The 19,094-nt window shown below is 36.9% G+C and overlaps 1 protein-coding gene across 4 annotated transcripts in view; it reads left to right on the top strand.

Annotated features, from left to right (window-relative positions):
- The window catches only part of DOCK4 (dedicator of cytokinesis 4), a 253,261-nt gene that overhangs the window by 123,711 nt on the left and 110,456 nt on the right, over positions 1 to 19,094 (top strand). For all 4 annotated transcript variants that reach the window (XM_021384917.1, XM_021384919.1, XM_021384918.1 and 1 more), the window contains exons 12-13: positions 208 to 296; positions 16,609 to 16,734. In XM_021384917.1, coding sequence (XP_021240592.1) covers positions 208 to 296; positions 16,609 to 16,734 — 215 coding nt within the window. The remainder of the gene's footprint in view (positions 1 to 207; positions 297 to 16,608; positions 16,735 to 19,094) is intronic.

The raw sequence follows: 19,094 nt of genomic DNA on the forward strand, positions 1-19,094 counted from the left end.
AAGAAGCAGATATTTCCGTGAGGCATTCTTCAAATGATAAGACCACTCTCACTCTTTGCATTGATCCAGTCAGTTTCATGGGGCTTTATTTGCTCCCACTGAGTTAGTTTTGTGAACAGAAGAGGATTTGTGTAGAGGTGTGTGGTGAAAATGGTCTGAAAAACTTGTGTTCCCATTTCAGAGTTAAGAAAGTTATCATTTTTGTAGGTGCAACACAGAGAGTGACTGGTATCAGATCCATGAAAATATCATTAAAAAGCTGAACGCACGTTACAACTTGACTGGCTCCAATGCAGGTGAGTAATGTTTTATGCTTTATTCTGCAAATGAAGTGGCTCTATTTTAGAAAATCTAATCTCTGTGAAAGAAATATTATTCCATATTCAGAAAAATACTCGCATTAGGTAAAAATATGTGCTATTGCCTTTTGTATGTACATTTTAAAAAAATCATGGAAATTTCTTCAAGAAATTATGTAATATAAACTTGCTCTTCGCTGAAGAGCTACAATTTGCTGTGGAACTCTGTTCACATGTGGGGCTGATCAAGGTATTGATGTGCATTGCTTGATGATTTACGCTTCCACTTTACATACATAAAATATCATAAAAAATTAACTAGATCCTACAGACCTCTTTACAGAGACGGTGCTCTCTGCATTTCTACTGGCTAACAGAGCAAGATGCAAAGTTGATATTCAGGGACTTACCGGTAGCCTTCCATATTTAACTGTCTGTCACTAAGTGTCATCAAAATAAATTCAACTGGAAAACTTAGGAATTGGGAGATGACTTACCTTTGCTAATGTGAGATGGTGGCTTAAGCCAAAGGAGATGCTGGATTTGCTTCTTTTTGGTTTTTGGAATGCCAACTTGTTAACTTTTTTGTAGTGCTGTTGTCCAGGAAAACAGTTGAACCTAAAGGGAAACCAGAACTGGAAGCTTACAAATCTATCATGCTTCTATTCAAATACTAATTTACCTTAGTGAAACATTCATTATTTGAAATATAAATATGGAAAAATCTCAAATGAATTTAATTTTCCAAGTTGCATTGTAGCTGTAATCCCATGTAATAAACCTCATGCTCTTTTGACTTGATTTAAAGCATAATGTTTATCTTGCAAATGTATATTCAGCAGTCTTTAGTGAATGACTAGGAAGCACATAAAAGCTCCTGATATTTATCAAGACTGAAGTTGTGCATTTAAACAATCTAATCCTATTATTTTATTATTTCAATTTTTGTAGAGACTAGCCACATACATGCATATATTTAAGGTTTAGAATGTGAAGCATCTTACTGGACTTCGTTTATTAAAATAATATAGTAAAAACATAAAAGCACATTACTAACTGTAATGCTGTTCTGAAACGTGATAACCATATTCATAACAAACAAGTTACTTTTGAGCGTTCTGATAATTCATGCATTTAATATTAAGTGATTGTTCAACATCTCTTTCTGTACTGGAGTTTATAATGCAGGTCATTAGAAATAAATTCAGAGATAAACATTTTTAATTTCAACTTCCTTAATGCGAGTGGGAACAACGATTTATGTTTCAACTTGAGTGCCATTGAAGGAGAAGACTCAGTGTTTTGTTGATGTAGAAATTGATAGCTTTATTTACTGTTAAAAATGATAACAAGTCTTTTCTGCACAATCAGTCTAGAGATAAAGGTGATATATTGAATTTTTAGAAAATTGGAGCATACACTCAACTTGCAAAGCTATGGAACATTTAAAAAAACATAACTCAAGACTTGTATGAATACCTTTTCTGAATATTTAATGGAAAATCCAATATGTGTGATAAAGAATGAATGCATTCCGGTTTCTAAATAGGTATATTGCTTCTGGCATTAATGCAAATTTCACAGTTTGCAAAAGGTGGCTTGTTGTTTATAAATGAGGTTTTCTGTGTAAATATTGCTATGAAACATTTAACTTGTCCATTTATATCCTCACCTGAAAAAGAAAAATAGAAAGAGTTGCTAATTTCTGAATAGGCAGTTAAAGTAGTATAATGTGGCATGCTGTGTGCTTCTAAGTGATTCTTGTTTGCAATGGCATGATTCAGGTTATAAGGCTAGTGTGTGCTTGCAGCCGAGAAGGCCAACTTTATCCTGGGCTGCATCAAAGAGGGGTGACCAGCAGGAAGATGGAAGTGATTGTCCACCTCTACTGTGCCCTTGTGTGGCCTCACCTGGAGTACTGCGTCCAGACCTGGGGCCACCAGCAGAAGATGGAGAGCTATTGGAGTTCAGAGGAGGGCCACAAAGATGATCAGAAGGCTGGAGCACCTCTCCTACAAAGACAGGCTGAGGGAGCTGGGCTTATTCAGCGTGGTGAATAGAAAGCTTTGGGGAGAACTCATTGCCACCTGCCAGAATGTAAAAAGAGCTTATAAGCAGAGGGGAGATCAACTTTTTACGTGGTCTGATAGTGATAGGACAAGGGGGAATGAAAGAGGAGACATTTAGATTAGATGTTAGATGAAATTCTTTACTCAGAGGATGGTGAGGCAGTGGCACAGGCTGCCCAAAGAAGCTGTGGATGCCCCATCCCTGGAGGTGTTCAAGGCCAGGCTGGGTGGGGCCCTGGGCAGCCTGACCTGGTGGGTGGCAATCCTGCCCACTGCAGGGAGTTGGAAGTAGATGGTCTGTAAGGTCCCTTCTAGCACAAGCCGTTCTATGATTCTCGTTCTCATGAAATAGAAGTTGATAGCTGAATACCCATTTGTCCTTGGAGACATTTAATAAATTTAAATTCTCTTAATTAAGTGACTATCAAATAAAAGACATGTGGGACATTATTTTTTTTCCAGATTGCAAGTGCTGGAAACTAAAGCTAGCACATTCAATACCAGCTATGTTTTGAAAAAGGGCTGTCTGGAGAGGGAGGCAAGAGAGAATTGTGCATGTGGAGGCTGGAGAGGGGAAGAGGATGCAGGTAGTAGTGCCACTTTGAGTACTGAGTGTCTAAAACACAAACCATGAAAGGCTATTTACATCACACGTGTGAAATTTGTTCCTCTGTGACTGCTTAGAAGCCTGACAACACACTTGAAAGGCTTCAGCAATACGTTCAGATACTTCTGCTGACACCTCATGGAAAATGTTGTTGTTACACTAGTGTGTATTTTCCCTTTGCTATCTTTGTCTGTAGTAGTTTTGAATGACTGGTTCTGAAGGCCCACTAGACCTGTCTGTGATCTTATATTTGTGAAAAAGGGGGAGAAAAGAGTAAATCTTTGATTACAGGAGACACAGACTTTTTACTGTCTCAAGATCCATTGTAGGTATAAGTCAAACTTAGGAGAGCTTGAACATTTAAAAATCACTTTAAAAAGTCTTAAGAACTGAAACACAATCAGCACACAAGAGCAAAAATTCATCAGACTGTTATCTATGTTCTGGTCTTACTTCCTTGTAAGTTTTTATCCTATACAGTTTCTTTTAGCTCAGCAGATTTTGACATACGGTTTTAGTTTCCAGAAATGACTGTCTCTCACTACTGAAATAGTTATATCTGCAAATTCAAATTATTCCTCAGTAAAAAAAATATCTTCCAGCTTTCTAGGGAAAACCGAAAACAAAACAAAACTGTGCTTGTCTTATGTGTAAAAAACAAATTGTCACGCTATAGCTTTTGTATTTAACATTCAAAATCCCACCAACCCCAAAAGTGCTTTTTCTACTTTAACTCATGACAATTTTTACTTCTTGTGCAGAATCTTCATGAATCTTATTCTCAACTCGAATCTACATTAAAAACAAGGGCTAAATAAAGACAAATAACAACAATGTCTTAATACAGCCCAGGAAGGAGTAGCTGAGAGGTGGCTATCTCCTTTCCTCTGTTCAGTGGATGCATGGTTGGTAGGACTCACTCCTGTGGATAAGCTAGTGTTACTTGCCAGAGTGGGACCTGGAATATGTTTTCTGCTGGAAACTTATACATAACAAACATTAGAGTTGTAGGTAGTCGATCAAATTCCCTGTCACCCCTAGGATTTCTTGCTAATGTCAGAAATCAGTTTGCTGTAAAATGCCTTATCTCCTATTGTTGGAGATTAAACCATGAATGCGAAGGTCAAGTTCTACACCCTTTGCTGCATTTAGTAGCATTATTTTGTCTTACCTTTGGCATATACTATGTGTAGAATAAGTACTATTTGGTCTAAATGATTTCTTAATTATTAAACAAACCAATTTTCAGTAATCTCTTGAGTGGAGCTATAAAAAATATTTTTCCTATAATATTTTTATTTAGTATTAAAGACTCGTTTCTTTGCTTTTCAAGACAAAAATATGTGGAAAATGAATATTCTTTATAAAAGTTCACACCCAAATACATGCATCTTGCAAAGAAAATACCACATTTCTTTTTATCAATCTGTAGGACCAAAAAGCAGTGAAATGTATAGTACAGATACAGAAAAAAGCTCCTGGCTTATCTCAAACCTTTTCAATTTGTCCTTTATCTCCTTTTTGCTGTTTCCTTCATTAGTTCATTCAGATCTGGGTAGTTCCAGTTTATGCAGCTGCTATGCTGAGGCTGCAATAAGTACACATATTTGTTTACTGGATGTTACTTTACTGCATATTTATTGTGTTCTTATTTTAGTTGTCTGAATTTCAGAATGCAAAGAACTGTAGTAAACTGTAAAAAAAGAAAGCTGATTTCATGCTAGTTTTTAATTCTGAAATAAAAGTTACAAAAGGAGTGTGTAATTTCAGATAAATAAAATATTCAATGCCTGTGATAGCATAATCATAATTAATTGTATATTTCAGGTAGCGGAGCCTAGCCAAAGATCTTGTTTTCACATCAAAGCTTGGTATTTTGTCAAATATAATTTTTTTTTTAGGGTTTGCAGTGTGAGTCGTGGTAGCAGATGTTATTCTCTGACTGTGTGGCTGTGAAACTATATTCTGGACCTTTCTTTGGTCTTAGTAAATAAGTAGTATTGGATGTGGGCTGCTTTTCTCTTTAATAAATGAGGCACCAATGCACAGAGTGCCTGGTAAACTGTCATTGGTCATATAATAGCTGCTTCATTTGCCTACAGAATTACTGTGTGTGAGCAAACCTGTTGATTTTTAAAGTGCATTTTAGGGCAAGGGGCAAGAGAACAAGGCGAAATCTGATTGTCACTAAATATTTTTTTAATACAAAAATACGTAAATTAAAATCAGTGAGTGCAACTCTGATTTACATGGTTATACAAAGTCATGTATTTCTTTCCTTCTGATTTTTAGTAAGAGTTTATCATGCATAACCTTATATTCTTGCCTACGCTACCACATTTTTTTATCCAGTTCTTTATAGTCTCGAAGTACAATTTATTAAGTACAGCATACCATGATGGAATGAATGTCCTTGAGTAGAGTAGTCCTTTGGGATCTGAATATGGAGGTTTTGCCTGAAAAAAATCACCCACTTAAATAGTGATGGTTCTTAATGTAATCCCTACTTAAACACTGTCAACATCTCAGAAGTTCTTTCTCAAGTATAAGGTCTCTTCCCTTAGACTCCTAAAGATGTGTTATTTCTGCCAGTGCTTGAAGCTGAGAGCAGGTATCTGGGCACATCCACAACACTTGCTCCATCAGGATACGGGTGGTCTGGATTTAGCTGCCTGAGCTCTAGGCAGAAAAAAATGCTCAAGCTGATTGCTGTGGCACATGTGCTCATGTTATTTCAGGAAACATATAATTATTCACTTAGTTTACCATAAAAATAGTTTACTCCAGTGTTTAAGATGTTCTTCAGAGAAAGAAAATGTTTTAGTTCAGACTCTGACTTGGAAAAGGATTTTCAGTCTGTCTCACATGTCCCAGCTGAGAATGCTAATCACTTCACTTCTCAGACTTCCCTGCAGCAACTCTTCAGCTTTGTATACGATCAGAAAATATTCATTATACCATGGAGAAGTAGGATTGGCTCTAAAACACGCAGAATATTGCATGATTTTTTATAAATGTGATCTATATTTGTGTTGCCTTAGCAAATCCTAGGGAGGAGAGATTTAAGCCCTGGCCTTGTGTTATGTGAGAATTTTCTCCCTAATGAATTATCTTACAAAAAACATCTTAAAAATTATTACAAATATACTTGCGACTTCTTCCTTCCCTCTCCTTAGAAAAAACAGAGTGGATTGCTTTGTTTTCCTGTAAAGGGGTACAAAACATTCAACTCAATCAAGACATTTTTGCTCCATTTTTTACTTGAGGTTCCTGATGTTTTCATGTGTAAGCTCCTCTGTAAATGCCAACTTAGATTCCTTTATAACAAGTCTTTAAAAGCTGCATGACCCTGATGCAATAATTCTGAAGAGATAAGACAAGGACATACGTGCTTTTCACTTGCTACAACAAAGAAGGTGAAAATCCTTTCAAATCCTTTAGCAATTAAAGTACTGGTTGAAGAATTTAAAAATGTATATCTAGTTGCTGCAGATTTAGACTCCTGTGTGGATTCCACAAAAATAATAAATGTAATGGGAAGATCTTTTCCTGTGCTGTTATCTTGGAATGCTCTGATGAATAAGAGAAGAGTGATGTAACCTGATTGTGTGTTTATTGAGTGCAGTATGGTGATAGCAATGCCAAACTGCATTGCGACTCTCCTGGCAATGCTGGTAACTACACATTAATTTTAATTGATGGGAGGGCCTTAAGCTTTAGAGGAGATGCACTGAAAATAGTAGAATTTCTCTTACCATACCTGTCATGAGTGTGATTTTTTTTTCCCATTTGTTTTTTAGTTTCAATATGGTGGCAAGTATTAACTTTTCTTCTATTGCATTATGTGTCAAAATACAGTTCTTGATAAAACTACATAAAGCATGCCCAGTTTAGATCATAATAAGAATGAAATCAGAAAATACTGCATTATATCTCATAGGAGGCAGCAAGAATAATTTATTTTAAATATGGCAGAAGCAATATCTGAATGGGGAGGCTGTTCGGAAGACAAATCTAGGTTGTGGTTCGATTTGTAAAAGACTATCCTAAGCATGACAGCCATGAACTTAAATGCTTTTTTTTTAAAAGAAAAAAATGCATAGGTGTATTCTACAAATATATGGTTTACTGTCACTAACAAATTGAAACTTGTTCCTTGATAGATGTGCAAAAATCTGCAGGTGTAGCATCATCTAAAGGTCTTGTGGTCTGGCCCCAACTCGAAGCAAAACTAGCTTCTGTCTTTGTGGAATCTCTTTTGAAGTTCAGGGAGATGGCTCATTAAAGGAGAGTTTTGTTACACTGCTATCATTTTAATTCAACTAAACCAAAGTAAGTTTCATAAAGCAAACAGACCTAGTTTGGGGGTCACCTCACATATCTGTTTTCCCAAGTGTAATGTTCGTTTGTACTGAAACTCAGGTTATCTCAGTGCTCACATGAGACTTGGTTAGAGAAGGCAAGCCATGAGGAAGACAATCTCAGTGCATGAGCCCATCTGGCAAGATGCAAGCTCTGAGACAAGTGTGGCAGTGGGGGCATTTGAGTAGAAACAGGAGTGTGTGCTCAGGGACAGTCTATGTCTTCTCCCACCTCTCTGCTTTCAGCAGTTTTTTGACAGTCTAATAATATCTTTACTCCATGGTTACCATCAAACACTGAGAGATTAAAGAAACAGGTGGAAAGCAATATACTTTGGCTGTTTTCTCTCCTGTTTCACCAATGGTAAGCTTTGGCTTAAAAATTATGTGATTCAGTGGGGAAGTCTTTTAGAGTCATTTACCTTCCACTGGTGAAACTGTGGAGGCTTCACAAGGAGCATAAATTTTCCCCACGTTGTATGATGAAAACCTACAAGAGATCTAGTACAGCAGGGAATTGGTATCTCGCTGTAAGAGTTTATAGAACACGTATTTCTATGGACAATACTGTGACAACTTAACACAGTATTTTCTGGCTACAAGATGTAGTGCATCCCTGGAGGTGTTCAAGAAATATTTAGATGTTGTACTGAGGGACATGGGGTAGTGGCAAAATATTGGTGGTGGGTGGATGGTTGGACTGGATGATCTTGGAGGTCTTTTCCAACCCTGGTGATTCTATGATTCAGCATGACATGCTGTTATTCACAGAGAGGAGGTTTGGGCTCATCGTGGAGAAAGGAAGGGAGGGAAATGAGGAAGAATGAGGGCAGGATTGGTGATGTGCTTGAAAGAGGAGAAACAGAAAAAAATAAACAGCTGGGTAACTCCTGAGCTTATGGTTCCTAACATCAAGCTTCGCTCTGCATCGTTAGTATCTAAAGGCATGTCAGTATCTAAAGGTGGGATATAAGAAGAGGACAGACTCTACTTAGTAGGGTCCGTCATGAAAGGACAAGGGAGAATGGTTTAAAATTAGAAGAGGAGAGATTTTGACTGCACGTAATGAAAAAGGTTTTTACAATAAAAGTAGTGAAGCACTGAAACAGGTTGCTCAGATTGGTGATGGATGCCCCGTCCCTGGAGACGTTCAAGGGGTCAGTCTGGATCAGGCTCTGAGTAACTTGGTCTAGCTGTAGATGTCCCTATTCATTGCAGGGGAGTTGGACTAAATGACCTTTAAGGGTCTCTTCCAACTCAGATGATTCTGTGATTTGTGCTCAGCTGAGAGCAGTGTTTGTCTCTTCTCTGCAGATTGCCCAGATGTGTCATCAGTTCTCTGAAATGTTTTCTGTAGCTACACATAGCTAACATTTCAGAGCAATGATATTCGTTTAATTACTTTAATTCTATGACAATCTATTAATTTGCCGGTCTTAATCTTTTGTTACATTTTGTGACAAGGAGACTGCATATTCTACTGTGATGTGTTTAAGAACTAGCTGTCACTGAAGGCTGATATTTGAAATACATTTAAAATAAGAACTGCAGTTGTATGTGCTTCATTGTAAGTACATAATGAACTAAGGCATTCCATTTTGTTCTAAACAAATGCTAAAGCCTAAAGATTAAATGTATAGAGAATTTACTCAAGTTGTTGCTCAAGTTCATTTAAGCTTGAATAACAGCTATGAAGTGATGAAAAGCCAGTTTTAAATAAGGTTTTTAGACAAAAATTTGCAGATCTTTCCTTTTTCAAGTACATTTTACAGAATGTCTGACGCTGTTACCAGTGTCTGTAACGTAGTATAGCATGTAGTGTTAACGGCGGTAGTTTTGGGAAAAGATATTGATCCTCAAAGGAGGCAGACTCATAAATCAGTCAGATATAAATTTGTATGTTTATATGGCAGTCTGAGCTTGTCTTGTTGTCTGTGAAGGTTCTAGTTTTACCAAAAAGAAAACAAAAGTCAGCTTCAAGATATTTTTTTTGATGTAGTGATCCATAAGTGTCCTTCATAAATATCTAAAGGAAGATTGGAGACAAAGGGATGGGGCCAGGTTTTTCTCAGTGGCAATAGGACAGCGAGCAGTGGCCTAAAACTTGAACATAGGAAGTTCCATACAAACATGTGGAAGAACTTCTTTACAGTAAGGGTGGTGAGGCACTGGAACAGGTTGCCCAGAGAGGTTATGAACTCTCCTTCTATGGAGATATTCAAGACCTGTCTGGATGCCTACCTGTGTGACCTTTTGTAGGGCACCTGCTTTGGCAGGGGGGTTGGACTTGATGATCTCCTGAGGTCCCTTCCAGCCCCTGCAGTTCTGTGATTCATACAGCATGACTATGACTTGTAGACTTTGCTGAAGATGAAGACTTAAGAAAAATTAAATTCAAACTCTTTTGTTGGACAAAAACTTTTCCAAAAGCTGTTTCTGCTTGTTACTAATAAGTACCATCTTTGACTTCCTTATCTACTGAAAGAATAACAAGTCTTAAGGCAGCTTCAAATGATAAAATTAATGAAACATACATGCAAGATTTTATCTCCTCCAGTGGTTATAGTTACAAATTCATTACTAACGTTACCTGGGCTTTTTTGGTTGTGAGGATTTGTTTTTAACACTTTCTGTAGGTTTCAGTTAAATGTTGCCTGTTTCTTTATTTGAAACAAGATGTAATTGGAAGGCAAGTACCTAAATTAGTTAGGCATTTATTTTGTTCATTCAGAGTAACTGTAACAAGGTCGGCAGAGATTGAATTTACTTTTCTTTTTCCCTCTGTTCCCAGACAGTAATTTGTGGGATTTACTGCACAGATTTTACTGTGACCAAATTTCACGAGATTTAGATAATTATTTTAGCTAAATTACATTGAATTAATAAATAATTTTGTTTTTCAATTATAATATGGAAATCTGCGAGTTTGATCTTTGCAGTTGTAATTAGGATAGTTTAAATACTAACAGAAAAGTGAACACCTGTATGCTTTCTGAGTAATTTTAACACCCTTAGGCAGCTTCATTTGGACAGATGTTTTATTTCATTACCTTTCTTAAAATACAAACACTGCTGAATAGTGTTCTGAGTTTTGACTTTATTGTTTTGCTGTTGTTGTTGTTGTTTCTTTTCTTTTCTTTTGTTTTTCTATTGGCTTCCTGAGCAGCTGGTAGGCATTTTCTCCTTAATATAATCTAGGATGCTTTGCTGCAAGTAGATAAAAGCTGAATATAAATGCTTTCCCCTCCCCCAGAAGCTCAAATGCAAATAAGTATGTAAGCATAATAAACAGTTGCCTTTTGTCATAACTAAATGCAGGAATCAATAATGCAGTATAAAATCTGTCTTAAGTTAAAATCACATATCTAACAGAAATACAGAATGCTTATTCAGCAGCTTGTCAATTTCTGTATTCTCTGTCATCTGAATGATAAAAATCATCTATGGTACAAGTTAATTGTGAGAAATCTCTTGTGCTTGCAAAAGATATAAAAGCAAATCTGTTAGCAGTAGCGCGCAAAGCTTTGTAGTAATATTTTAAAAACAGAAGTAAATAAAGAATGATAGCTAACACAATAGATTTTAATTACCATTAAAATATAATTGAAGGTGATTAAAGTTTTGTCTGAGGGGACAAAACTGGACTATACATCTAATTAAAGAAAATATGCCACTCATTTGGACACTGGATCATCATTTTCATTCTATGTTTTAGCTCCAAATGCTCTAGAAATGGGAAATTTGTAGATTTGGAGAGATTCTAGGGCCGTTAAATGCTGCTATTATCATATCAGCCACCATCAAATGCTTTATATGCTGGCATCCTACAGTTTTCTGTTTTGCTTTGTCTGTGCTCAACTGTTCCAGCAGAAATACACTATTAGTATTTATTTACTTATATATTTTTTGAAACGGAACTCTTTAGATTTGGCTGATAATTTTATTGTTTAATGGAGGAAACTAGGTGAGAAAGAACTAGTGTTGACATACATCATCAGAGTGGAATTAATTAAAAATAAATTGTATTAATTTTGTTACATGATAGAAAAGGAGTTCATTTTTTCATAGGAGAAAAGTTAATGATTTATCTTTCTATCACCTCATATGAGAAGAGTATCTCTATTACCTTCATTGTTTTTCTTTTGTTTGAGTATCTTCTCCATCTCCCCAAATTAGATGCTGACCAAATTGGAAGCCTGCTCCTGTTTGACCCTGTCTCATTGCTGACTGGTGGTGAAACCTTCCTTTCTCAGAGCAGTAACCTTATCTTCCCCTTTCCCTTCTCCTCTATAGAGATAACTATAATCAGTTGCAAATTGAATTCAGTGACTTTCTGGCCATTACAGAGGTACACAAAATTTTGGTTACATCTTGGTGAGGAAGGTGGTGTCTTTGAGCTAACTGACTCCTCTGGCTCCTCTTCGTTTCTGTTTGTGTCTGAGGAATTCCTTCTTCACTTCAATTGAATGTGCAGCTTAATAAAATCTGAATGGCTCTGTGTGGTGTCTGTATAATGAAAATGATCTTAGTTAGCTGTAATTGATAGTCAGGTAGCCTGATTTATAATAAGCATGGGAACTTGTGAAATGTTTAATGATCCTTGTAAAATGTGAATTATTTTATCTTTGCAAAGTACCCCTTTCTCAGGACTTCTATTTCAGATGTGTTTCCTCAGTCATGATGGGTGTCTGGCTTCTTTGGCAAGTGGTGTCTTTACAAACCCATAAGTATGGAATTGCTATTGCATGTACCTGACCACAGTTTTTGTGTTGAGCTGACAGTACTCAGGACCTCTCTGGCTTGTCCTGGGCCGCCTGTAGTTTTGTTTTGACTTCTAACAGCATTTATCTAATGACAAAACAATAAATTAAAGCTACTTTATTTTTGCTCTTGCTTAGCTTTGTTCATCTCTGTGATGCAACACACATTGGTATTAATGCTCTATGAGGGCTAATTTGAAAGTATTTTATTTTATTATCTTGGCCTTCCTATTTTATTATGTCAGCCCATGACATCAGAGGAGATTGTGATGGTATGGCAATAGAGGTTGAACCTTCCTGCCAGTATTCCATTGCATTTAGTTGCTGCGCGACATGACAGCAGAGGGGCAGTCTGACAGAATGGTGTCTGACATGGCAGTGTGTGTATAAATCAAATGTGTGTCACTGAATTCCTCCACGTGGAAAAAATTGCATCCATTCACATTAATTGACGCTTGCTGAACACTTCTGGAGACCAACCAGTGGATGTGAGCACAGTGACACAGTGGGTGGTGCTTTGCAGCTAGTGGTGACAATGACAGTGGGTCACCTCTGCTGGTGCAGATGTTTGTTAGCGTGATGTGCAGGCTCCTGTTCATTGCTGGCAAAAATGCATAGCTAATAGTGGTGACTATGTTGAAAAAGAAGTGTTTTGTAGCTGAGAATATTCTTTATCAAATAATGTTACTGTGCTCTTTGTATCTATTATAGTTTCCGTGGAAATAAATAGGAGACGTTACTTTCAGAGCAACCTATGTAATAGATAACTATAACATATAGTTACTATGTGTAGAATTGGCTCTCTGTAATCAAAGACTTCAGTCTTTGGATGGAACACATGAGAGTGAAGATGTACAATGATAGCTGAGACTTGAAAGTACTGCCCAAGGAGTATATGCTGGAAAGTTTCTGTTTAAATATGTCACTGTAGCAATATTTAATTTTAAGTATTTTAGTATCATTGTAACTGGACTCCTTTGTTTGACTGTTATAAATTCTGTTAGGAGTAATGAGTTCCTGGCTTTTCATATACAGCATGTTATTTTTGCCCATAATGAGATTCTGGAATGTAGCAAAGCGGTGGGAATGCAAGCAAACTGTTCTGCAACTGGGTTTTTACACCTTGGTAATAGTGGTGAAAATATTCTGGTTTTAGGTCCTTTGTGCAAAGTGGGCTACTTCCCTTGCAAAACTAATGGAGCTTTGAGAACAACCAGAAGATTTAACTGGAAATCACAGAATCATGAAATCACAGAATCCTTAGAGTTGGAAGCAACTTCTGAAGGCCATCTTGTCCAAATCCCCTGCAGTGAACAGGGACATGCACAGCTAGATCAGGTTGCCCAGGGCTTTGTCCAGCCTCGCCTTGAAAGTCTCCAGGGACAGGGCATCAACCACATCTCTGGGCAACCTGTTCCAGTGCCTCACCACTCTCACTGTAAAAGACTTTTTCCTTATATCTAACCTAAGTCTCCCTTCCTGAGCTTGAAGCCATTTCCCCTTGTTCTATCACCACAGACCCTGCTAAAGTGTCTGTCCCCATCTTTCCTGTAGCTCCCCTTTAGATACTGAAAAGCCGCTGTCATGTTACCTCGGAGCCCTCTCTTCTCCAGGTGAACAGCCCCAGCTCTCTCAGCGTGTCCTCAAAGTGTTCCATTCCATGGGTCATTTTTGTGGCCCTCCTCTGGATGCTCTCCAACAGGTCTATGTCTCTTCTGTACTGAGGACTCCACATCTGGACACAGTACTCCAGGTGAGGCCTTGCCAGACAGAGTAGAGGGGCAGGATCACCTCCCTCCACCTGCTGGCCATTCTTCTTTTGATGCAGCTCAGGATACGGTTGGCTTTCTGGGCTGTGTGGGCACATCGCTGGCTCATGTCCAGCTTCCCATCCACCAGTACCCCCAGGTCTTTTTTAGCAGGGCTAAATATCCATCTTTTCGTTGATTATGGTGTTAATGCTCCTGACTTCAGTGTCTTTATCAGATTTATCAGTTCTTCTGCTTCTGCTCTTGCCAGTTCCCTTTTCATTTGGCATCTGGATCCTCAGTGACACAGCTGTTAACTTGAAACCTTCGTCTTCAGAGGTTCTTCAAGTTTCCTTCCCTGAGCATCCTTGCTCTGCTTCCATTCTGGTTTAGTTGTACTCTTTCCTATTGGAGTACAGGAATGTTTACAACATATAGCATCGTTGTTAAGTAACTTAATCTTTAATCCTATGTTTTTCATTATTCGTAGGAGTTGGGTGAGGCATACAATTTTCTTTATTAAAAAGATGTATTCAAACTTTAAGTAAAACGTCCAGAACATGTTCTAAGTGTGTTCACTGACAGATTTTCTTGAAACTTTTGGACATAAGCAGATGACCTTTCATTTATGAGTAACGAATGCTGTGAAAAGCGGAGCTCTAATACCATTCTTCTTTTGCATTAACAAATGTTTCAAATTCTTGACAGCTTATTTCTCAAGTTAAATCTATTCTGCCACTGATTAACACTTTTGATATTTATCATGGGTTTTACCTAAACGATATTATTCATGGAACTCTGTGAAATCTGTAGACAAAAACATAGAAAACTGTAGTACTAATTGGTTTTGAGGTCTTGAACTTGGTGTTTAGAAAACACAGTCATTTTATACAACACCAGTGTATGGTATCTGATTAACGTTGTCGTCGTTTCTTCAGGTTTCCAAGGAAACAGTGAAGTGGAGATATATGGGGTATGAATATACACAAAGGGTTATGAATATACATATGTATGTATAACAGCATCTTAAAATATAGAAGAAACAAGATTGGCAGTGGGCTAACTATCAGTATTTCTAACTATCCAACATATCCAACCTAGCTCTTTTGATCCAGCGATGAAAACCTTTTCACCTGAACTAGGAGTGTCTGGATTTTGCCTCTGTGACCTCTTACCAACAGGGAAAGGGCATAGAAGGCTCTTGTACTATAATCTGGGCACTGTGTGTTTTTTTTTCTGGTTTACATTGATAATAATTATTACTACTCCCTAAATTTAAGTGGTTATCATGGAACAAATTACCTTTGCTGAGATGATTAACGTTCATAGTATTAAATTTAGTCCTTAAAACAAAATAGACTTCAGTAAATGCTTTTGCTTCTAAAATCTATTTATGCGCTCCATTGGAGATGTGTAGGTGAGTTGTTTTTCATGTTAAGAGAATGGAAGTCTGGTCAGAGCATCACATTTTCCATAGGTGCCAAAATAATATATAATAAATGGAAATAAGAGGGAAAGGATAAAAGTTGCCATGCTAATCAGATCTCTGATCTCTTACATGCATGAAACTGGACTAGCAATACTAAAGGCTGATTTTTCAGGCTGTGTTTTAGAACCATCAGACTTAAAGAAAATTCATTCATTTAAATATAACATGCTCGTAGGGAAAATTTCTTCCAAAGCCCAAAGGCATGATGACCTTGTTGTTCAGTTTGTGTGTGCATGCTATTTACTTAAGCTTAATCTCAAGTTAATTATGACTTGGCTGAGATTTCTCTTTATCTTCAGTTGTTGAGTGTATGTGAAGAGTTTCTCTTATCTTCCCCTTGATCTGTCTGTTGACACGTGATATGCTGTAGTAATGTTGAAGGTCAGGGAAGATTAATCTCTACAAGCTGTATCCTGACACTTGTCTTGGTGATTACTTTTGAAATAACCATAAGACATGCCTGTTGTTTTTGCTAATTTTAGCTGTGTCTGCAATGATTTTGCATGCTGCAGATATAATAGGTGAAGTTATTCTTCCTAGATTCTTGAGGAATAAATACTGTCAAATGTTTTTATGGCCACCCTTGAATTTTGCGTGTCTTCTAGCAAACAGAGAACATGATTGATTAGATCTGATTAATATTGACAAAATGTTTCAGTCTCAGTCATTATGAAATTACTGGGTCTATGTGACAAATATCAATTATGCTAGATTTGTTTATTCGAAATTTAATTCTTCTGATTTTGGATAAATACATTATATAAACTTGTATAAGGTGAAGTGATGCACTAGAATGTTCATGTTTTTCATATGGATGGGGAGCACTCTTGTTGTACTATTTCCTGCATAACACTGACGGCAGCATTGTGTTGAAATAAATAAAAAATGAAATGGTAGAAATTATTACTGATTGATGTTTCTCTAAATTGACATTTCTTTAATATTTTTCTCCAATCAAGGTCTCCATCCATCTCTGCTGAGACAATTTTGATCTGATGTATCATTGTAGTTTAGTTACACATCAGTAATAATTTGGTAACATTTTTTCGTGGGTAGTTGTTTTCCCATCCTTATGGATTTCTGGGTGTTGATATAATTTTGAAATACATTAAAAACAATTGAAATGATTTGGCTTGATATTACTGAACTTCCTATCATTGTTTGACCTGTCAGGAATGCGTATATACTTTCAAGTATATATAATCTTGAAGAAGTAATGATAATCATAGCTTGTTTGAGTATCTTATTTTCCCATGTTTTTCTCTTGATTTTCAGGTCTGGCAGTTTCTCTTCAGTTGCTTCATGGAGACATAGAACAAATTAGGAGAGAGTATACATCTATGTTTACCCATGGAGTATCCATAACAAGGAAGCTAGGTTTTTCCAATATTATCATGCCTGGTAAGTTGAAAAGATCAAATGTTCATTAAGGAGCAAGAGAAAGAACTAGTGAGGAATTAATGAGTTTTCATTTGTTTTCCAAATAAATACAGAATTCTGAAAATTATTAAAATTTCCAGGGACTTTTTTTGGGGGGATGAAAATAAAACTGCATCCCAGCTTTCCCCTTACATTGTATACTATATAGTTACTAAGACAATGTCAAAAGAGCATACAGAGATAGTTGTCTGCTTTCTGGAAGTGAAGATGACTGAATGGAAAACTGCTGAGCTCTACACAGGTAAAGAGGTAACCAGCAGAACACGGACCTGGTAACTTCTAAATAAGGACTCACAGACTTTCATTGACACTGTGTAGCTTCTGATTTCACCCAGTTGGTGCCTCAACTGATGGAAACAGAGATACTGGAAATGCATGATAGAAGGGATGTGGAGATTTATTTTCATTAGATTGTATGATAACATATGTAAGTGCTTAAACAGATGCTAAGGAAGGTTGAAAGAATGTGTCGCTATGAATGTGAAGAAGCAAATAGAGGAAGAAAACAGATAGTGATAAAGTCTACACATTGTTCCCAGAAATGAAATCCTTAGCCAATGTCTCTTTAAAGGAAAAGCATACTTAGGAGCCAGCCTAGTTTGGCATGATTGTTGTGTTGCTGTGGTGTTAGTGAGGAATATTGCAGGGAGGAGTTCACATCTTAGTTTCAGCTCAGAGTTTGCATGCAATGCCTTGGGTCTCTCAAATGCAAATCATCTTCAGGACTTGCAGATTCTTAATAGGGACTACTTTCTCCTTTATAAATATATGTCTTTTCATTCCTGTGTGCATAAATTGGAAGTAAACTGTGGTTCTGAGGCAAGAATATGTAAGCTTCAATGTTTCAGTAATCAGAGAAGTCTTAATAGGTTATTAAAGCTCAGTAACGAGACTCAGCTTTAGCTGTGGGCATGCACTTTTCTTGAACTTCAGCCTGAAACTTGACAGCTGAGAATTCACTGTTCTGCTCTTACTGCCAGTTAAACATCTGTCCTTCTGCATCCCTCGTCAGTACTACTATGCACTGAAAATATGCACAGAGCAAAAGTTAATAAAACAGTTTTAGCATTATTATGAAATTGTTCTACTGAAATCACCACAATATTTAGAACAATAAAGTCTGTAAGTTGGGGCCATTTAATTTAAAGGTAGATTATATACGTATGTTAAATGAAAGTCTTCAACTGAAATCTTAAGGCTTATTAGCTAGGTTTTTTGATTGTGTTACTGCTGGATTTCTCATTTGATTCACTGAATATTATAGATAAAATGGCTGGTAACTTTGAATGCAGTTTTACAGAGTGCACTGTAATTCCCATTAGAAACCTTTCTCAATTTACTGATTATCTACATATGATTTAATGACTTTCAGCTCTGTGTTATCAATTTTTCTTAGTTCTATGAAGAGCTCTGATTTTCCAGTTGTGAAGTAATGTGAACTGCTAAAAGCATGTTATAGCCGAGCACTGTGTAGTGAGCTGCTGCAACTCAAAGAATTGCACAGGCTCAGTTTGTACCTTTCTTATTGAAAAAAATAATAGATGAAGTTTGGTGTGCTGCTTTTTTAGTCCAACTATATGCTTACCTCAGTTAAGAAAATGTACAACTTCTAGTATGTGTTTGCTGGCATAGAGGAGATTTCTCCTGGAGGGAAATAATCATCTGATTCTTCTAATGACGAATTCCAAGGGCTGAGCAGGGCAGTGTGCTCTAGGCGGTGAAATGCCTGCTGGAGCCTAGACTTTGAAATGATTTTTTCTTTTAAAGCTCCCCTTTCATTTTGTATCTCTCCAGTGTCTTTTTTTCAGAGATAAATTAGAGAGCTTCCATCTTTTGCAACTGGAAATGGTCACTAATTAGGTCTTTTTTTTGTTGAAATTTAGTGTGTTGCTCTAATTAGCACTTAGGTTAGGGCTCTGAAACAGACTCTTGAATTATTTAGTAAGAAATACTACATGCTGCTTAACTGTAGTATCTCTTTTATAAAGTGCCAGATTTTAAGTCACTTTCCTATTTTGATGTATTTAAACTCCAACTGACCTTCATTTTGCATTGTATCAACCCTTTTCTCTTTAGAGGTTTTGCTTCTGAAAGTAACTAGCACCAGCACATATGCCATACCAGAATTTTGATGACAATAATAATGCATGTTTTTATAGAGCAGTACTTTTTATGTCACTGGAGCCTGACAGGGTGAAGCCACAGAGTGCTCTTTCCAGGACCCATGAAATCTTTTAATGATGAAATTCAAGAGTTCTAGGAGATGAAGTAGATCAGCAGAAAAAGGCATATATGATTCAAATAAGGCTGTGAATTACCTA

This window comes from Numida meleagris, chromosome 1 (assembly GCF_002078875.1).
Source record: "Numida meleagris isolate 19003 breed g44 Domestic line chromosome 1, NumMel1.0, whole genome shotgun sequence".
NCBI lineage: Eukaryota > Metazoa > Chordata > Aves > Galliformes > Numididae > Numida > Numida meleagris.